The 21,949-nt window shown below is 40.0% G+C and overlaps 2 protein-coding genes across 5 annotated transcripts in view; one reads left to right on the forward strand and one right to left on the reverse strand.

The window, feature by feature from the left end:
- Window positions 1-762, reverse strand: part of IPMK (inositol polyphosphate multikinase) — a 35,169-nt gene extending 34,407 nt beyond the window's left edge. Inside the window, exon 1 of one of the 2 annotated variants that reach the window (XM_080687518.1) lies at window positions 239-762. In XM_080687518.1, coding sequence (XP_080543644.1) covers window positions 239-428 — 190 coding nt within the window. In that variant the 5' untranslated portion in view covers window positions 429-762. The remainder of the gene's footprint in view (window positions 1-238) is intronic. The other variant, XM_080687517.1, reaches the window with a different exon arrangement.
- CISD1 (CDGSH iron sulfur domain 1) lies at window positions 84-21,493 on the forward strand. Of its 3 annotated transcripts, none has more exons than XM_080687520.1 (5): window positions 84-432; window positions 1,468-1,652; window positions 1,858-2,115; window positions 8,553-8,758; window positions 21,093-21,493. In XM_080687520.1, exons 3-5 carry the CDS (start codon window positions 2,091-2,093, stop codon window positions 21,180-21,182), a joined length of 321 nt encoding a protein of 106 aa, XP_080543646.1. In that variant the 5' UTR covers window positions 84-432; window positions 1,468-1,652; window positions 1,858-2,090; the 3' UTR covers window positions 21,183-21,493. The 3 variants fall into 3 exon arrangements, with proteins under 3 accessions (XP_080543646.1, XP_080543647.1, XP_080543645.1); XM_080687521.1 differs by having other exon boundaries at window positions 299-432; window positions 1,861-2,115; XM_080687519.1 differs by lacking the exons at window positions 84-432; window positions 1,468-1,652; window positions 1,858-2,115 and adding an exon at window positions 7,440-7,559.
- Window positions 21,494-21,949: the final 456 nt, after the last annotated feature.

A 21,949-nucleotide genomic window follows, 5' to 3' on the forward strand; every position in this document is an offset into this window, starting at 1 on the left:
AGGAGGCCAGGCACTCCTCTCCCCCCCCCCCACCCCCCGGCCACCTCCAGCTGCAAGCCTGCCGCCCCACGCCCTGGGATCGCCCCACTTTTCGAGACCCTGCGGCACGGGTCGCGAGGCTCCGGGGAAGAGCGGAAGAGGCCCGCGCGAGGACCAGGGGGGCGTCCCGCCCGGCCGCGGGCGCCAGGCTGCCCCCGCCGGTCCCGGGCTCCCGGAGCCCCGCGCCACCCCCACTTACCCACTTTGTCCTTCCCGTACATGTGCCCGGCCACCTGATGCGAGAGGGGCACGCAGCCGTTGAGGAAGCGGAGCGTGCCGCCCGCCGGTTTCGGGGTGCTCTCGGAGTCCGCCTCGCTCGCCGGTGGGGTCCGCATATCTGGGGGGCCGGGCGCCTCGAGCCGAAGGGGGGATGGTGGCTCCGTTGCCATAACGGTAAGCTGAAGCGGTAGCGGCGGCGAGGGCAGAGGGAAAAAAATAGGGTGGAGGGAGAGGGCGCAGAAGAACCGGGGGTCGCTCAGGCTCGGCCGCGAGGAGGCCCTGGGGTTCCCGCGGCGGGTGCCCGCTGAGGCCCGGGGAGGGGGCCCATGACGCCGCGGAGGCGCGGGCGCTGCCCTCCCAACTGCCGGCGGAGCGCGGCTCCCGGCTCCCTCTGCTCTGCCGCCGCGGACGCCAGCCCCGGAGACGGAACCCAGCGGAGGAGCGGCGGCGGCGGCGGCGCCCCGCGCTCCCTGGGGCCTGACGGCGAAACCGGCCCCACCTCCCGCGTCCCCGCCCCTCCGCCGTCCTCCAGTCCCCTCGGCTGCGGCGCGCGCGTCAGCGCCGCCTGCTTCGCCGCCGCGAGCCTCCGACTGCGAGATCCGCGGCCGCCGCCGCCACTGAGCATGCCCAAAGGCCGCCGACGGGACCCCCCGGGCGGGCGGCACTGGCGAGCCCACCGCGACCTGGCTGGGGCGCGCACACTCGCGGTCCTTCACTCGCCACCCCCGGGTCGGCGTTCAGAGGCCATCCGTGCTGGGGCGCTTTCATTCATTCAGGGCGCGTTTCAGCGCTTCCCGGGATTGGCTCCGAGGCGCCGGGGGCTTCCAGTGGCGAGGAGCCGTCTGTCCCGTGTTTGGAGAGTTAGGCGGCAGCTGCAGTGCCCAGGGTGGCTTGGGAGGCCACCCCTTAACTGCATCAACTTCCTGCAACTCCCACCCCACACAGAAACGATACAGTCAAGACAGGCAGCGCCTTAGAAGACGCACCTTCAAAACACCCTTCAAGTTAATCCTAGCCCCTCTCACCAATTTGGTGCCCCTAAACGGCTCTTATAAAACATTTTTTTGAAAAATGGAACTGACACAGATTTCAGACTGTAGATGGCAGAGAATAATCTTAATTATTTTTTCTCCCCAAGTTGTACTGAAAAATTTTCAAGCACATTTTTTTAAAATGAGCCTTTTCTCTCTCTCCCACTTGACCCCTTAGCACACGTTCCAAGGTCCTCAACAGCTGACTAATTGCTGGGTAGAAGACAGAAGGGATGTGCACCGGGGAGCAAGGAGAGATTCTGGAATGAGACTCAACACTTGATTTCTGTGTCTGCCACTGGCATTTTACAAGAAAGGTGGACCTGGCCTTGCAGGTACACGGTCTAGACAAGAAATTTTTAGGTAAGATCTTAGATATCTGATTATGGCAAATGTCTTCATAACACCTGTCCAGTGCCTGGAGAAACCCACACACTGGGAGAGACGTAAAATCTGGGCTGGATTCCCTATTCCCAAGGCCCTGCCACTGGGCTCCAGGACCCCGCCCCGCAAGTTTGCGCAAACTCAGTTGCTACCTCTCTAGCTTTCTTTCTCCTCCCTCCTCCAGCAGCTGTCAAAACCGGACTGTGGACTTCCTGGAGGTTCCGGACAAAGCTCTGCGCATGCTCAGCATCAGCCTGGGTGGAGAATACGCACGTGCATACGGACTGCCGCGGCGCCTGCGCGGTAGCTGCCCGGAATCGGTGCCCTTAGGACGCCTTTCGCACCTTGACTCGGTCTGTCCGCGCTAGCCGGTTTGGGTTCAGTGTCCTGTGCACACGCCTTGCAAGCGACGGCGCCATGAGCCTGACTTCCAACGTACGAGGTGAAGTGGGGCCTGGGAGCGGGTGAGGCTGGCGGCCTGCGCACCAGTGCAGCTTCGTCAGCACCTCTCCTGGCTGTTATCGCTGCTCAGGGCGTCCGCCGGTCTGGTAACCTTGAGATGCACAAGGGCAAGCTCTTGGCCGACCTACAGGCTCCCTGGGCTGAACGGGGAAAGTGGTATGGATTGGCGGTATCCCCGGGCATATATTGGCTTGGGGACCATGCAGACTTCTATCTACCCAGGTCTGGATCAGGTTTCCGCTAACTAGCCAAACCCTAAAACCCGCCGCTAGCTTTTCTGTTGAGCCCCCTCTGTTCTGAAGTAATAGGCTTGGAAAAAAGGAGATAAAAAACAACACAAAAACCTGTTTCCCCCTTCTCACGTTTAAATCACCGTGGAGTTTGAACGTGTATTGCCTGCAACCCTGAAGGGATGCATGACTAATCACATCTTAGTTTTGCACATATTTTTAAAGGGAAGAAACCCAATCCGAGATCTTAAGTTTTCCCAGTTTTTCATGATGCCTCTGGCATCTGGCGCTTCCTGGCTATAGTCCAGGAGAGAAGATTGAAAACCGAGCTCACGGAGCCTTTTTTTTTTTTTTTTTCAGCCTTGCTTCCCTTGTGCTAGTACCTAGCGTTTGGAAGTGTCACTTCACAGAAGGTCCAATTAAAATTAAGAGACTTTCTAGAAGTTAGTTAATGTGAACATAATTTCATAACAGTTCTTGGTGGTGTTATAACTATTAATATATACTGTGCACCAGCTATACGATACATGTGATCTCTCTGCCCAGTATAAAATGCCACACCTCAAGGTTTGGTTACCTGTAACAGTAGTTAAGTAAAGGTAAAGAGATTGTCCAGAAGTTAATTAAAACTAGCCCAATTGATTTATTCAGTAAATATTGACTACCTAGAATGCCAGAATCTGTAAAAGATTCCTACTAATTTGAGCCCTAATTTTGTAATAGATTCTATACATTGGAGAATTATACTTCTGTTGCCAAAGTTACTGTTAGAGTGAGGGTGACGATCCATGACATCTTTAAGTTACTAATGAGGTATATAGTAGGTGATTATTTGCAAAAATTATTTCAAAGGATACTCATCTTGAGTCTCAAATAGAGGCACTTCAGTGCATTTAAAGTAGGGATTGATTTTTGTTTGTGTTTTTTAAAAAACCAAACTTGTATTTTCTCAGGAATAAGACTTGTGTAAAATAAGATACTCATGTGACTTGAGCCACTGGTAATTTTTTAGGAAGACAGTTTGCATTTGTGTGATAATGGGTGGAAAGATTCCAAAATATGTCCTTAAAATGTGGAGTCATTTTGTATAAACCGGCTTTAAACTCTGGTTTGGTAGCATACTATTGAAATGTGAAAGAGGTGAACCCTAGTGCTTCTTAATACTACCTACACAGGCTAATCTTTCTTGCAATTAAGACAGATTTGTTTTTTTGTATTGTTTTTTTCATCTAACCGTAGGGGAATCTAAAAGTGACTTTCCCATTGTTTGCAATTTTCTAAGGGGTAGGAAAATGCTTGGTGAAGAGGGTTATTAACTTAAACTTGAAGTACAGTTGTTATAAGAAGTAGCTGTGGACTGACTGTCCCCGATTTGATTCCGGTCAAGGACACATGCCTGGGTTGTGGGCTTGATCCCCAGTGGTGGGGCGGGGGGTGGGGGGGGGGGCGCGCGTGCAGGAGGAAGCCGATCAATGATTCTCTCTCATCATTGATGTTTCTCTCTCTCTCCCCTCTCCCTTCCTCTCTGAAATAAGAACTAACTAAATAAAACAAATAAAAACATAACGGTTGTGAGGATTCTGAGAAAAGGCCCAAAGCCTTTGTAAATCTTTTCTACCAGCACCTTCTTTCTCAGATATAGTTGTGTGGCAAAGTAGGGACAGATTGTCTTGGGAATCCACCTTGTAATGATTAGAGCTCAAATTGTTCTCTCAAGTTTTAAACCAAACCTATTAGTTTTTACAGATTGAAAATCATTTTAGATCATTTGATTTGGGGGAAGATGACCATGTCTCTTCTTAGTTAAATAAGTTAATAATTAGCCCTAACTGGTTTGGCTCAGTGGATAGAGCGTTGGCCTGCGGACTGAAGGGTCCCAGGTTCAATTCTGCTCAAGGGCATGTACCTTGGTTGCGGGCACATCCCCAGTAGGGGGTGTGCAGGAGGCAGCTGATCGATGTTTCTCTCTAATTGATGTTTCTAACTCTCTTTCCCTCTCCCTTCCTCTCTGTAAAAAAATCAATCAAGATATATTTAAAAAAATAAGTTAATAATTATAAAGGGCATAGAATAGTATTTGACAATGGTAACCACGATATAAGTATATGTATGTGTGTGTGCATACAAAATTCTTGCTTATATTCAGAAGAAAATAATGAGTGGGTTATAAGTAAAAGTGATGTGCATCAGGCCAGGACATGAATCTGGGAGAAGTAATGAGGATGAGTGACTGGAATTGATATCCAAAGATCCCAGTCATTGAAATGGCTCTTGACCATTGGTCTATTATACCACACTTTTTTTTTCCTTATTGGGGTATAAGTGACATGCTCATACCAAACTTACTTTTAATTTCATCTCATATTTTATTGTAGTTTATTATAGTTTCTATCATTAAATGGCTTTTACTACCAAGGAGTCACTAATGACTCCTCATACCTGATAGACGACTTTTAGGAAGTTTGCTAAACATTTTGCTCCTTGATACCTTCAAACTCATTGAATCAGCTCTCATCTGTAATCCCTTCCCCTCTTCCAGTTGCCATTTTCTCCTGCTTCCTTAAACTCTTGCCTCACTAATGATACTTATTGATCTAAGTCCTGTCACTCAGGTTTTCTTCTCTTTAGCCCAAAGCAACTCATAATTCACCCTCATTTTTAAAAAGAAAAAAGAACCAACTTAACCAAATACAGGGTATTAAATGTATACACACTTTAACAGCTGATAACTCAATTTTGAAAATGAAATGGATTTTAATAAACACTGCCTTTATAATTATTCAAAGTGTGTATATACATTTTTTGGGAAGGCCTATATTTTAAAAGGCCTTCCTTAATCTGTCCCCTCAAATCACTTTCTTTTCATACTTTGCTTTATCTTCAGATTACAAAATAGGTGTTCATCTATCTACCTTGTGTTTTATTATTCATCCCAAACCTTGACTGCTACAATGTGTGTAACCAAAACTAAGTTTCATAAATTCTTATTCTCTAACTTTTATATCCTTGTTTATTTTACTAAAACTAATTCATTTGGGTTCAATAAACTCATTGAGTCATTTAAAGTAACTGTTTAAGGGTTTGGTTTTTTGAGAAATAATGTACAGATCTGACAATAAAAAAGAAGCTCCTATGCATTATAAACAAATACCTAGATTTGTGAGATAGAGGAAACAACATTGGTGGTGAGCTGATATTTCTTGGAGCTGAGTAAGTGAGAGTTCATTAGAATATTCTCTGTGTATGTCTGAAACATTTCATAATAAATGTTTTTATTTTTAATCTCAGGAAATATTTAAATTTCAAACTGTGAAACAAGAGATTAAGATGAGGCCAAAGATAAGTTATTTGGTGTAAGAGCAATGTGATGGTCTGATGGGCAGATGGAGCCGTAAAATCAAATTAGCAATCTATTATTTCTTCTTACACAATTTATATTGAATACCACCTGTATGCCAGGCCTTGAGAGAAACATTACCAGGTACAGTCTACCAATCTGGGGGAGACCTAGGGAGGGAAAGATTTAAACTCAGCTCCCCTCCCCCTCTCCTGAGATGAAAGGAACATTTTGATTCTGTGGCAGTTGACGCTGGGCTGGAGTGAACAGTTTGGGGCAGAAAGGGACTAAAGGAAAAGAAGCGGGGTGAGATTTCTGTGTAAATTAAAGCAAAATAATCCCCACACTGGAGAAAATCAGAGGAATGGGTTATAAATAATGGTGTAGGATTTGGGAACATGTTCATATTTTCTCTATCTCTGAATAATTCTAACAGATAAAACCAGAGATTATACAGTAACAGGCCAAGGGAAGAGTAAGACAGGTAGGAATTATTTAGGAATGTATCTGTATTTTGTTCTTTATATTGGCTTATGCTATTTGTGTAGATAGATAGCATTGTTAAGGAAGGTTGGATAAACTGGGATTTGATCTAACTATAGGACTACTGTACCTTGAGAGATGCCTATAGAAAAATGGAAGTGAACATAAACCAGAAGAGACAGCCGGGCCGGTGTGGCACAATAGTTAAGCATTGACTTCAAGGTACTTGCCGGGGTTGTGGGCTTGGGACGTGCATGAGGCAGCCGGTTAATGATTCTCTCTCATCATTGATGTTTCTCTCTCCCTCTCCCTTCCTCTCTGAAATCAATAAAAATGTATTTAAAAAATAAAAATAAACCAGAAGATACAGAAATAATGTCAGGAAATTGTCAACTGAAATATCTTTAAGAATTGGATCTTAGCCCTAGCTGGTTTGGCTCAGTGGATAGAGTGTCAGCCTGCAGACTGAAGGGTCCGGGGTTCAATTCTGGTCAAGGGCCCATGCCTGGGTTGCAGGCTCAGTCCCCAGTGGGGGGCATGCAGGAGGCAGCCAATCAATGATTCTCTCTCATCATTGATGTCTATACTCTCTCCTTCTTCCTTCCTCTCTGAAATCAATAAAAATATATTTTAATAAATAAATAAATAAAATTCAAGTCAAATCTACACAAAATGTTCAGTTAAAAAACATCCTTTAGTGAGGCCAAGGGTTTGAAGCTCTCAAATGACTTATTAATTTGTTTTCTTAGTCATGCAGCACCTGGGAAGAACATAACATTAATGTTTATTTTATGGGATTATAGCAAGGAGGAATGGAAATGTTGGGGGAAGGAAAACAAACTAAATTACTTTGTACAGAAAAATACTGCAGTTGAAAATAGAATAGGAGGAACATGCTAATTAGAAACATAGGTTAAAAACTAGATTATTAAATAGCTAAGAGAAGACCAAGATAAAAGAAACTAAGTATGAGAATGGTTATTCTTTTCCATAGAGTTTTGTAAGAATTAGTTCCAATTTTATGTAAGGCACTGGTGGGTACGGTGGTTAATCACATTAATGCAATAAGACATAAATAGTGCAAATTAAGCCATACAGTTAATTATTCATCATATGTTTTTATTTGGCCTTGGAATGTGTTTTTTTTATACTTATCTCTCTAGGGCTTTATTTGATAGTCTGGGAACTTATTTCAAACACTTATGAAGATCTGACTCAGGAAGTGCTGAGAAGCAGTCCAGTGTGTTTATCCTGACCCCTGTTCAACTTTTTCCTGCAGCCCACTCCGTGCTGGGAATAGACAACTGTCCTCTGAGGCTGAGGCTAACCAGACTATGCAGAACTTTCTTCTCTCCAACTGTCTCTGGACATGGGGTAGTTAAGTGCTTGGGCGTCTAAGGGCTCCTTGAAAAAGAAAGCTATGTAGAAAAAATAAATAGATGGCCTGTTAGTCAAGCGAATAACTGAGTAGAAAAATGTCATTAAACTTATTTTTCTTATTTTTTCAATTACAGTTGACACTCCATATTATTTTATATTAGTTTCAGGTGTACAGCTTAGTGGTTAGACAATTATATAATTTACAAAGTGATCCCATGATAACTCTAGTTCTCACCTGGCACCATACATAGTTATAACGGTATTATTGACTCTATTCCCTCTCCTGTGCTTTATATCCCTGTGACTATTTTGTAACTACCAATTTGTACTTTTTAATCACTTCGCCTTTATCACCCAGCTCCCCAACCCCAAAATGTCATTAAATTTAAAATGAAGTTTGTAGGGAATTTAGATAATCATCCACTGATGGATAATGAAAAATCGGAATTTATTAAATGAGAATGTAACTGTAATTATATTACTCATGTTTAATATGAAATTAGTCCATTCTGATTTTTATTTTAATGAGACGGCACTTTGAAATTTAAAAAAAACAACTTTTTAATGACTTTGAAGCCCAGAATCATGTCGGATTTATTCCTTTGAATGTTTACTATTAAGGGTGGTTTTGTATGTATTTTTTAGAGCAATTGGTATCTATGGACTCACATGTTATTTTAAATATTTTTAAGAACTCTTTAAAAATATTAGTAAGCCTTGCTTTTCTCCATCTGTAAAATGATTTTTTAATTTCCCTCTTCTATCGTAATTTAGCTATCATTGCTATGAGCTGGGGAAAGTTTTAACAAAGTCTTACATCAGTGTGTTCTGACCATAAAGTTAATATTAAAAACCAACTTTGATTATTGGGATGCTTACTGCTCAAAAATTGGATTTCCTGAACATTATATTAGATTATAAGTGCATATTTTATACGTATTTATCAATAATTTTGATAATTATTCCTGTTTTTCTTTCCTGCTCTAGTTGAATGGATCGCAGCAGTTACCATTGCTGCTGGGACAGCTGCAATTGGTTATCTAGCTTACAAAAAATTTTATGTTAAAGATCATCGCAACAAAACTATGGTTAACCTACACATTCAGAAAGATGACCCCAAGGTCGTACATGCTTTTGACATGGAGGATTTGGGAGATAAAGCTGTGTACTGCCGTTGTTGGAGGTCCAAAAAGGTGAGGAAATAAGTCCTTTATATAAGTACCATCTTTAATGAAATACTTCTTTTTAAACTATTCTATCAAACTGGTATCACCAGATAATGTTAAGATAGCCAGTCCTTTGCAAAAATTTTTTGATCGATCCTGTTCTTCTCTGTTTTTCTTACACTCTTCAGGAATATAGTTACTAAAATGTATAACCACTGCCCTGATGGTTTGGCTCAATAGTTGAGCATCAACCAAAGAACCAGGAGGTCACGGTTCAATTCCCAGTCAGGGCATATGCCTGGGTTTCGGGCTTGACCCCCAGTAGGGGGCGTGCAGGAGGCAGCCCATTAATGATTCTCTCTCATTATTGATGTTTCTATTCCTTTCTCCCTCTCCCTCACTCTCTCTGAAATCAGTAAAAAAAAAAACAAAAAACCACACACACACAAAAGAATGGTTTAAAATAAAAAGTATAACCACTATAAAGTAAAATTACATCATATTCTTACTGAGTTCAGGTGAATGTAACCATATTCTTAGCCAAAGAAGAGAAAGAAATCTCTTTATTTACTCGTAAAGATTTTCTCCTCAAGTGGATCTTAGCCTCTGCTATCCCATAAAAGGATGTATGCAACCTAAACACAGAAACAGAAGAGGTAAAATGTTTTCTTGAGTTTTCAAACTCCTGGATTCTAAGAAAAGTTTTAGAAATTTCAAAAGAAAGTTTGGGAAAATTAGCCTTGAAATTTTTTTATCTGGTAAACATATTGACCCTGTATCCTAAACTTTCTTTAAGCTGCAGCTCCTATAGTTAAATGTCTAACATTGTATTTTTTTAAATCTTACTTTCTTTTGTGAGAATTGCATTTCATCAGGTTCCATTTGGAAGTATCATCTGTGATACCTGCAGCTTTTAGATAGTGATGACAGCTACTGATCTAAAGGTGGTAAATTACTCTTCTAAGGTCACCTTGAAAAGCTTCATACACTGACTGACTTTCTGAAGGCACATTATGTGAGGGACCTCTTCCTGTACCGGAGAGCCATTATCACAAATCAACATATCACATAGTAGGCACTGGGAAGCATATTCCACTAACTCCCTTCTCCCAATAGAATTGATGTTGCATAATCCAGTGATATAATGCTTAGATTATGTCATAGTGTCTAAAAATGCTTAGTGAACATATGGAATAGGAACCAAAAATTAGTAGTGCTATTGCAAGTTGTATCTTAAGAACACTATTCAGCCCTAATCGCTTTGGCTCAGTGGATAGAGCCTCGGCCTTCGGACTCAAGGGTCCCAGGTTCAATTCTGGTCAAGGGCATGTACCTTGGTTGTGGGCACATCCCCAGTAGGGAGTGTGCAGGAGGCAGCTAATTGATGTTTCTCTCTCATCGGTGTTTCTAACTCTCTCCCTCTCCCTTCCTCTCTGCAAAAAATCAATAAAATATATTTTTTTAAAAAAGAACACTATTCATTTGGAATGTGGGATTGTTCAAAAGTACTAGTGGGGTTGCTAGAAAATAATTATCAATAATAATCTATAGACTATACCTGGTTTGTTTTTAAAAATTATGCCTATAATAAGTTTCATTCTTTTATTGCTCATCAAAATATAGAAAGTAATACCTGTAGAAATGAGGGAATTTCTAAGTCAGAGTTGTAATAGCTCTTTAGTCAGTGATTTTAAATAGTTCATTTAATGTCTACTCTATATACATGCATGGCAAAAGTAGTAAAACAGCAGGTATCATAGATGTGTATAGTGGATACAGTACAAGGGCTTTAAATAAAAAGAAGAGTTACACTGTGGGCTAGAATTTTCTGGGAAGGTATAGTGATATATATATGGAAGTTAAATTGCCCAGAAATATTGGTGGCATTTGAATAGACCAGCAAGTATTGGAAACGTTATCAAAATCTTCTGGAAAGAACTCATATGAGCGAAGGTGGGATCAATGAAGAATCTAGTCTTGTCCTTGCACTGTCTGCCCCCAGAAATAAGTCCAAATTGAAGAGTGTCTTGAGTGTACCAGTGTGAGGAGTTTGTGCCTCCAGACTTGGGGGAGCTCCTTGTCAGGGATTTCAGACATAAAGTTAAAAGACTTATACCAGGGTGCTAGCTATGGGACTGGAAAACAATAAACAGATAGATACATGAAACATTTGGAGGGATGGATCAGCCAAATGCAATGATGATTTTTGTCAAAGATTGGGGGAGATCAACTGACGCTCACTGAAGTATCTAAGCCTTTGAGTTTGTAGAGATGGTGCCATTAACAGAAATAAGGAATTCAGGGTGAACAGCTGGTTTCCTAGGACAGTAATAAGGAGTTTTATTTCAAAGAGTGAACTTAAGGTGATGTTTGAATGGAAATGTACAGCAGACAATCTGAAATGTGGGACTAAAATTGAGACATCAGGGTTAGAGATAGAGATCAGCAAAACTGATGAGTCAAGCATAGGAATGCAACCAACAAATCCTGGATACAGATAAAAATCAAGGGCTTACTGTGAACTCTTAGGGAATTTTCTGCATTTTGGGAAGAGGAATAAGAGCCAACAAAGGAGATTAAACGGGCCAGAGTTAAGAAGAAAACTAAGAATATTTCGGCTTCACAGTGGAAAGGGGGACAGTTTCAAAGATTTGGTTGTCAGCATGTGGGAAAAGTCAACCAGGTGAATAGACGTAGTCAATTGACCTTTTGGTGTCATTTCAACAGAATAGAATAGAAGCTGTGTCCAAGTGGTTTAAAGTATGACTTACTAATAAAGAATGCTAAAGTCAAATCTTCAGTAAATATGAGTAAATGGAAAGAAAAAGAAATGAGATGACAGCTTTAGTGGACTCTAAACCTTAGCTTTGAGGTCAAGTAAAGTGTGTTTACCTTGGTTGGGCTTTCCCAGAAGGTAAATCGTCAATAAAGCAAATATATTCTTTCATGGACTAAGATTTCAAGTATTTCAGGACGAATCACAAATAGAAGGTGGTGATTTGAATGTTTATTAGACTTTATAGTTCAACATAACATTCCAGGATTATTCTTGCATCATACAATTTAGAATTTTCAGATGGTTAAACAAGGGATTACCATTTCCCATAGCTGGACTTTAAGGAAAGGAATGCCAGACCAGTCATTTTATTTTCAGTATTTTTTGTGTGTTTACCTTTTATTCCATTAATGATCCTCTTTGCATCTAGGATTTGTCACTTTGGAATTTTCACTGAATCTTGGATACTTTTTATTCCCAAAGTGAATTAGGAGTTCATTTTGAGTATTACTCAAGTTAATGGATGGTCTTCTTCTTCAGGCATCTTTGGAAGCTCCCCACATTCTTGAGGTTCCTAAGGTTGTCATACAGGTGCCAAGTCACACATTTTTATAAGTCAATGCACAGACTTGTAATTAATGCCTTGAATTAGATAGGTGTTACATTCAGTAATTTTTTACATTCAGTATTTTTTTTACTTATACAACCCAATTGTTTTATAATAAAACTTAAATGCCTTTTTTACCTATTCCCAAAAACGTTATATGTAATATAAACTTTAAAATAATCCTAAATACAATCGCTTGTTTGTTGTATGTATGTAACGAGCGGTTTTCCCAGAGCTAATAAATCAGATCTCTTCGTAACGTGTAGAAATTCATTTTTTAACACACTTCTTTCTCCCTCTTCCCCCCAGAATTGGTATGCCCTCTGCTGTTTCAGAAACTGGCCTGTTTCATAATATTACACCAAAGGGCTCTCCATATGTACAGTGAGAAGGAAAGGAGCCAATAGAGAGGAAATGATTAAAGTGATTACAGGGGAAGATGCTATTTCAGACAGTGGTGTCTTGAAAGAGGGTGGAAGGAAATGAGACTAAGCCCAGATGTGAAACTCAGCCTTAAAAAGGAAGATAGTCTTACTTTCCAAACAAGATGAGGGAACCTTGATGTAAGAGAGAAGAGTATGCAACGTAAGTCATAGATTCCCACTCCACCCCACCCCCACTCACCTCAGGTAGGTTAGTTACATCATTTGCTGAGTTGTATTGTTGTAGGCAGAGAGAAAAGTGTTTTAGTACTCACTGATTCCAAGTCAAAGGATGGGAGAAAATGAAGCATTAATTTAGAGAGTTGTCGCTAAATATTTAAGAAAACAAGATAAATTTAGGATTTAGTTCAATTCATAGATGAAAAATGAAACTTTAAAAACAATTAATTGAATTAGAGACTAATATTCACAACTGTGTATTACAGAGTCTGCTGAAACAAATTTTCCCCCTAAAATCACCCTCATTTTTATTAATGAGCCAAATTAAGACCAATTTATTTACTACATTAAGTTTAGTTTCAATTTGGCCTGGTTATTTGCATAAACACAATAAGAATAGCAATTGATTATATAGGCTCTTTTTTAAATTTTTATTTATTAAATATATTTTTATTGATTTCAGAGAGGGAGGGAGAGATAGAAACATCAGTGATGAAAGACAATCATTGATCGGCTGCCTCCTGCACGCCTCTTACCAGGGATTGAACCCAACGCTCTAGCCACTGAGCCAAACCAGCTAGGGCTAGGCTCTTTTTTTTAATGGTTGTTTGGTTTTTTTTAATTGATTTCTGGGAAGAAGGAAGAGGGAGAGAGAGAAACCTAAATGATGATAGACAATCATTGATGGGCAGCCTTCTATACGCCCCCTACTAGGGATTGAGCCCACAACCCAGGCATGTGCTCTGACTGGGAATCGAACCCTGACCTCCTGATTCATGGGTCAAAGCTCAACCACTGAGCCATACCTGCAGGGCTATATAGGCTCTTTAAAATCTGCTTTGCTGGAATTTCATGATTGAGCTTTAATTAGTCCCTCAGGACAAAGAAGCTGAGCCACCTAGTTGCTATCAGGTTTTCCTGCAATACCTATAAACTTGGGTAAATTCCTCAAATTGAGGTCCCCAATGATCTTGAGGTTCCAATTGTTGGGCTAGTGACCTGCAGCCCTGCTTTTCATGTTCCCAAAGCCTGGATCCTTTAAGAGGCCTGGGAGAGAGCAGCCACCCCTCAAAGGGAAGGGAGAGTCCCTATTAAGTCATTCCTGAGGCTCTTTCTTCACCAAGAAAGATTCATGGTGAACTATGTCTTTCTTGGCCAGCCAGACGGAGACAGCACCTCGGGCACTGTCAGCCTTCTCTAGGACTATTAGAAAGTGCCAGGTGTCCCAAGTGGATGAGTTAGGCTCTCATTTATCTAGAAAATGGTTCTGTTCAGAACCTCAGAAAGCAATTTCAATTGAAAAGCCAAAGTTAAAAAAGCAGCCATCCTTTTTTTTCCTGTCCTTAGTTATCTTGACCCTTATCTATAGCCTGGGGTCTCTCAACCCTTAACCCTGGCTCCACCTCCAGGATTTCAAAGAGCTCAAATTCAGCCTGAACTTAACTCCAGATACAAAAGAAGGAAGAGAAAGGGAAGAAAAGAACATCCTTCCAACCAATGGGCAAGGATCTCTCTCTCTCTCTCTTTTCTCTCTCTCTCTCTCTCTCTCTCTCTCTCTCTCTCTCTCTCTCTCTCTCTCTCTCTCTCTCTCGCCACACTGTGTGGGCAGGGGTTGCGCAATTAAAAGCTATTGGGATGCTCACTGCTAGAAGACTCGCAATGACAGGATGAGTTGGTCATGGACCAGGGAAGTTTGTACTAGGCGCCCCACCAACTGCAATGAACACTGTAAAATCACACAAGGCCCTTCCTTGCAGCTTATCCCTGTCAGGTTACTAGTTCCAGTGGGGGAAAGGAGGAGGGAGGGGGGAGAGAGAGAGAGAGCGCCTCATGATGGCTGGAGGAAAAGATGCAGGGAGGAAAGAACAGAATCATGTCCTTCAAGCCAACTGAAATTGAAATGAAATGCGACGATATACTATGCAGGACCATTTTCTTTTTATTTACAGCTTCAGGGGTTGAGTTGGGGTTTTGGGTGAGTGGTGGTCTTGTTTTTGTTTTTGGAGGTGAGTGTGTTATAGAAAGTCTCAATCTATTAATGGTTTGGAAGTGGGTTGCGCTGAGTCCATTTTTTCATAGAAACAATATTTAACAAACATAATAGGATATTTTCTGAATGTTGGTTAATCCACATAAGGACAGTGTTGTAAAATCTTAATTTGTGTTTATATGTTTTCCTATTACATCTACTATCTTACGTTTACCAAAGGATGTACAGAAAAATGGTGTAAAATGTCATATACTTTCAGGAAGTTTCAAAGATCTCACTGCTTTTATTTACTTTCAACCAAAGCAAACCTGTTTCTCTGAGTGATTTATGGTAATAAGTCAGAATGGCCCCAGGCAACTTCCTTGGGGAATATAACCCAAACTGTCAATAAAAATACAAAGGTTGGAGAAGGAAGATAAAATTTTCTTTAGTTGCAGATTGAAGAGATAATTCAAAGAGGAGTATGTATTTATTTCCATTTTGAATCACCCTAAAAACAGAAACATCTGCCGAAACCGGTTTGGCTCAGTGGATAGAGTGTTGGCCTGCGGACTGAAGGGTCCCGGGTTCGATTCCGGTCAAAGGCATGTACCTTGGTTGCGGGCACATCTCCAGTGGGGGGTGTGCAGGAGGCAGCTGATCGATGTTTCTCTTTCATCGATGTTTCTAACTCTCTATCCCTCTCCCTTCCTCTCTGTAAAAAATCAATAAAATATTTAAAAAAAAAAAACAGAAACATCATAACTTGAGATATGGGGCCCTTAAGAATAAACAAATCTTAGGTTTTTTATGAAGACCGTGATAATGTTAGCTTTCCAAGTGTGTTTTCTTTTTCTTTTAAATATTTCTTTCAATCTCTTCTCCATACTCTATCCAACCTCGTTTTAAAGATATCTGAGATGAATGGATTTTTAATTGGTTTAACAAGCATAATAGGATATTTTCTGGACATACAGGAAAACCTGCCAATTTAATTCACAAGCTTTTCACCATGATATATTAATGAACAAAGACTAGTATCTTAGAACGAACTTCAGAATCAACTATGACCTAACCTTTTTTCATCAAATATTTTATCTTTTTTAGTTTTAATTTTAAGTATTGATACTATATGAACTGAATTAAATATACCATTTGTGTTTTTATAACCAGCTCTTTGCTTGACAAGTTTAACAAATTTCAAAATTATAAATGAAAGAGGCTTAATAAAATTTTCATGTTTTCATTATATTATTATTTAATGCAAAAACGACTATACCGCCGAAACCGGTTTGGCTCAGTGGATAGAGCGTCGGCCTGTGGACTGAAAGGTCCCGGGTTCAATTCCGGTCAAGGGCATGTACCTTGGTTGCGGGCACATTCTCAGTGGGAGGTGTGCAGGAGGCAGCTGATCGATGTTTCTCTCTCATCGATGATGTTTCTAGCTCTCTATCCCTCTCCCTTCCTCTCTGTGAAATATCAATAAAATATATTAAAAATAAATAAATAAATAATTAAAAAAACAAAAAACGACTATACCTGCTCTGGCTGGTTTGGCTCAGTGGATAGAGCGTCGGCCTGCAGACCCAAGGGCCCAGGGTTCGATTCCAGTCAAGGGCACATGCCCAGATTAGTGGGCTTGATCCCCAGTAGGGGGAGTGCAGGATGCAGCCCATCAATGATTCTCTCTCATCATTGATGTTTCTATCTCTCACTCTCCCTCTCCCTTCCTCTCTGAAACCAATAAAAATACATTTTTTTAAAAAACTACTATACCTAGATTATGTTTGAAAGCATATCCCTTATTTTCTTTCTCTTGAATAAAAAAGTTAAAAATAAAATAAGACACTTTCTGAAAAGCATTGCTATGTAATTTACTTTTTGAATTTTAATGCCCAATAATTACCATTCATTCATTTATACTATACTAGAGGCCCGATGCACGAAATTCATGCAAGGGGCTCAGCCCTCACAGCCCCGGATGCCTTGCGTCCCCACCCACTGGTCATTCTGGAAGGTCGTTCTGCCGTGCGGTCTAATGAGCATATTAGCTCTTTATTATATACGATTAAGGATCACGAAGTAATTTCAATAAATATATTCTGTTGAAATGTACAAAACAATCCTAAGAAATTGCTAATCTTATTTTGAAATAGCTCATTTTGACTTTTGGTTGAAAAGAAAATGTTTAGTTGTTCATAACTTAAAATAAGAAGTCCCTAATGCATAAATATGATGGGAATACTTAACCTTCACGTGAAGTTTGGGAGTTGATTCTGATTTAAGTCAATAACTCCTGTGGTTAAGTGTTAATAGAAAATAGTATTAAAAGATATCAGTGCCTCTGAACAAAATGGTTTTTAATACCTAGTTTACATTTTAAAGGCATAAAAGCATTATACACTTTAAAAGCATGAAAGTTTATTAACAAACTAGAGGCCGGTGCACAAAATTCGTGCACTGGGGGTTGGGGAGGTCCCTCAGCCCGACCTGTGCCCTCTCACAGTCCAGGACCCCTTGCTCCTTACTGCCCACCTGCTTGCTGCTCCCTACTGCTCGGCTCACTGCTCCTTAGCGCTGCTGCAAAGGTTCCCACCACCTCTGCTGCACTGGCCAACCATGAGCCTGGCTTCTGGCTGAGCAGCACTCCCCCTGTGGGAGCACACTGATCACCAGGGGGCAGCTCCTATGTTGAGCATCTGCCCCCTGGTAGTCAGTTCATAGCGACCAGTCATTCCACTGTTCGGTCAAATTGCATATTAGGGTTTTATTATATAGGATAGGACCTACTACTCACTGCTTTTTAAAGAAATATTTATTTTTGTTTACTTTTAAGAACATGTGAAACATGTAAATTTCAGTTTTTAGGCAGAAATAGATTATTGTAAAAAGCATATTCTCTCTCTTTTTTTAAAATCCTTACCTGAGGACATGCTTAGAGAAACGAAGAGAGAGAAAAACATGGATTGGTTGCCTTCCATAGGAACCCCAACCAGGGATCGAACTGCAACCCAGGTATACACATGCCCTGACCAAAATCAAACCGACAACCTTTCAGTTGGCCAGCACTCAACCAACTGAACCACTCCGGCCAGACTATATTCTCATTTCTGATGCATGGCTTTCTTAATCTTTATAAGATTTTTTTTATTTCTCTATAGATTTCTCTCCTATTCTTGATTCTATATAGAGAGAAAAATAATTTGAGAAAATGAATTAATTTTCTAGTATTTTTAACAATGAGATTAAAAAATAAATAAAATTGAAGCATGCTACATCAGTAAGTTATTTGAGGCTTTTTTTTAACTGATATTTTGTTCTCCAGAAATACCTATATATATAAAAGGCTAATATGCTAAGTATCCCTCCCCTCCATCCTACCGGTCACTATTACATGCACTGACCACCAGGGGGCAGACACACAACGCATGAGTTGCTGAGCTGCCGTGACTTGGCAGCAGCAGTTCTCGGGTGATGCACCCCAAAACCAGAGAGGAGGGAGCCCAATTCCTCGTTGGGCTTACTGATGTAGCAATTCCACCTTCAGCTGTGGCTTATGTTTTTGCTGGGGCACTGTTGGCCCCGAATCTGGTTTACATTCCACACCCTGTATGACAGCAACTTTGCAGAGTGCCCTCTTGCACTCCGGGACCCCACGGGGGATGTCGGAGTGACAGTTTCAGCCCGATCCCCACAGGCCAGGCCAAGGGACCCACCTGCCTGAGGGACCCCGCTCACTCCGCAGATTCCTTTCGAGCAGATGCCTTTCAAGCCGCAGCACCACCCCAGGTGCAGCCAGCTGGGGAGGGACTGTGGGAGATTGGCTCCAGGGCATATCTGGCCCAGTCCTGCCCTGCCAGCCACCTTCTAATTAATTTCCTTTCAATGTGCACGAATCCGAATCTGTGGACCGGGTCACTAGTGTTTTATAATCTATGTGCATAAAACTCTACAGTGACATGTTTTATGTGAGCTATTTATAAAAATGGAGTCTTTTACAATGTAAACTTTCATTCTCACTGTAAAATCATGTGTTTGTTTATCAAACATATGCCACTTTGAAATGCTGTTATTTGCTGTAGAATACATTTTAGTTTGATTTTTTTTTTATGGCCTCTTTCCTCATCTAGCCCAAAAAACCTGCAAGCTTGGGTTCATGTTTTTGTTTAAAAGACTTGTTTTTAATATGCATAAATTGTGTACCATATCTTATTGACCTAAAAAAAGAAATAATGCAAGCTTCATATATATTACATTTATATTGCCCCAAGATGGAACTTATACCTGGATATAGAAGGTACTCTGAAAACCTTGAGGTTTTCTGTAATTTTTAACTAATTTACTGCCTCAGAATTATATACAGATAGTAAAATTAAAATTGAATTTCTTTAACATCAACCAAATATTATTTTAATTTTTGAATAGACACTTCTAATATCAGCGTTTAAGATTATATACCATCATTGTCTAGTTTCAGGTATTTGAAATTATATTTCCCTTCCCTGTGAGTAATCAGACGATTTTACTCGTAAGGCCAAGACTCTTGTTACTGTACTCTTCTAAATTTCCTTTCATGCAATAGTGTACCTTATACTAAACATGAAACTCTAGATTAAATGAAACAGGTGCTAGCTATCATTGTTTGACATGAAGGAGAAGTGAAGCTATAAATATAGAAGGAGAGAAACAAAATAATCTAGTGATAATTGAGCCTTCTAAGTGTAAAATCCTGAGGAGACAACTAAAACACTGTTGAATCCTTATTTTTATTATTTAACAGTAGGAAGGATATATTTGCAAAAACCAATGATACATACACACACAGAGAGAGGTCATGTATGAAAATATACCTAATTATAATAACCAAAGAACCTATAAGACAAATAATCTTGTCAGAATATACATGAGACTTGAGAATGAAAACTGCAAGAGGAATAAAATAGGATTTGGCAAAAAAAATTTTTTTCATGTTTATGAGGAAGAATAAATAGGTAAAGTTTAAATAAAGTTAGCTAAAGGATAAATAGGAAAGGTTTAATAACGAAGAATAATATGGCTCGGCCAGCATGGCTCAGTGGTTGAGCATTGAACTATGAACCAGAAGGTCATGGTTCATTTTCTGGTCAGGGCACATGCCTGGGTTGCAAGCTCCACCCCCAGTAGGGAGCATTCGGGAGGCAACCAATCAATGATTCTCATCATACATGTTTCTATCTCTCTCCCCCTTCCTCTCTGAAATCATTAGAAAAGTATTTTTTTTTAAAAAAAGTAATAATATAGAGGAAAACTAGCCCAATTTTAAGCTTATTTTAATCAGTTATTATCTGTTGATCAACTTGGTACAATTTTTTCCCTAAACCTTTTTATTTTGCTTAGTTTTTCATGCCCTTAATTTTCCCATTTTCATACAAATAGGCCTTTTTAGCATTATACATTTCCTTTCATTTCTCTTTTTAACATCCTTAATGGAGACTTCTTTTTCTAGAAATATGGCAGATTCACATTTCGTTTCATGATTTCACATTTTATTTTTCATTTTTAAATAGATTTTTATTGACTTCACAGAGGAAGGTAGAGGGAGAGAGAGAGAGAAATGATGATGAGACAGAATCATCGATTGGCTGCCTCCTTCATGCCCCACACTGGGGATTGCGCCTGCAACATAGGCATGTGTCTTGACCGGGAATCGCACCATGACCTCCTGGTTCATAGGTCGATGCTCAACCACTGAGCCAAGCTGGCCAGGCTCATGATTTCACATTTTAGATATAGCTGATATTTTGATGTCCAGTGGAGGGAAAAGGACAAAAAAAAAATTAAGTGTTTCCCAGAGTATGCTCCAAAGAATTTAGTGCTGCAATATATTCTGATATGGTTTTATTCTGTGTTTTAAAAACTTACAAACAAACACAACCCACATACAAAGCTATTTTGATTCACAATATACATTATTACTTTACAAAGGTCCTGCTATAAAAAACTCTATTTTACCCCAAACTCTTCCAAACTGACTAGACTATGGGCACTTTTAACTCTATCCACAATCACAACGTTCTATAAAGTACACTTTGCAAAATGCTGTTCTAGCTCTTGTTGCTTCAGTATTATTAGAGGTTGCATCCTAGATTGTTATACCTTTCAATCATATGCAAATTGATCTTAAATAAGTGAACTTAGGCTCTTAAACATAAATAGGCAATGGATATAGCCAGTTCACACAAAAAGAAATTGTAACTAGTATATAAACATGGAAGGGTTTTCAAAATCCATACTCAAATGTCACAAATGGGAATGCTATTTTATATTCAGTTACCATAATATATATGTGATTTGAAGGTCACCCCCACTCTGCCAAACATAATATTGACTTTGTGATTAGATATTTTACATTCTCTTTCTCTTCCCAGTTCCCGTTCTGCGATGGAGCTCACACAAAACACAACGAAGAGACTGGAGATAATGTGGGACCTCTGATCATTAAGAGAAAAGAAACCTAGATCGACAGTTTCCATGCTGCAAACCAAGTCGTCCTGATTGTTTAATTAGAATGACTACCACTTTAGTCTAATTCACCTTCTCTGGGTTCTAGATGTGGTATATTACAAACTGCAGCTTTCATATTCATGTCATTTGCCTTACTTGTTGAACCATCCTGGTGCACATTTGTTTAAACAAAGGAAAAAGTGAAACTGACCTCATGGCCTGTGGGTTATTTTGGTTTTGTAAGGATCCGTTTGCATTTAATATAATCACATTAGAATGTAGTTGTATGTTCAAGTTAACCTATTAAATTATTCTCAAAATCGTGTATGTGCAGATTTACTTACAATTTTCAAGAAAAGTTATCACCTTTTATTAGTTAACCTAGAAAGTAAATTGGGTGTGATTAAGCGTACATTAGTCTCTTAAGACTTAACGCAATCTAGGAATAACCTGTTAGGACCTTGATTTTCTTCTTGACAGTGATAGTGACACAGAAAATATGGCTGCCATGTTTTCCCAGTTTTTAATCAAAATGAACTTTGAATGTTATTCTGCTTATTTAGAAATGGGCCAGGTCAATAATAAAGGGGTGGTAACTTCTTTTTACTCATCTTCATGGATATTTAATTGATCCATTAAGGTAACCAATAGTGGCTATTTAGATCACAGAGAGAATAGACATAAGTTGTCATGAAGAATGTCTTAAAATGTTTCAGAATTCTAGCCCAAAGAGTGGCAAACACTTGATATGGGGACATTTAATTGGAGCATGTAATATCAA

Source organism: Plecotus auritus (genome assembly GCF_963455305.1).
Source record: "Plecotus auritus genome assembly, chromosome: 9".
Classification (NCBI taxonomy): Eukaryota; Metazoa; Chordata; class Mammalia; order Chiroptera; family Vespertilionidae; genus Plecotus; species Plecotus auritus.

What these genes read in the sequence shown, in the direction of transcription:
- CISD1 (XM_080687519.1), top strand. Translation starts at nt 7,520, where the DNA reads ATGCAGAACTTTCTTCTCTCCAACTGTCTCTGGACATGGG. An exon ending in CAACTGTCTCTGGACATGGG is followed by an intron (nt 7,560 to 8,552) that starts GTAGTTAAGTGC and finishes TTCCTGCTCTAG; the next exon opens with TTGAATGGATCGCAGCAGTT. An exon ending in GTTGTTGGAGGTCCAAAAAG is followed by an intron (nt 8,759 to 21,092) that starts GTGAGGAAATAA and finishes TTCTCTTCCCAG; the next exon opens with TTCCCGTTCTGCGATGGAGC.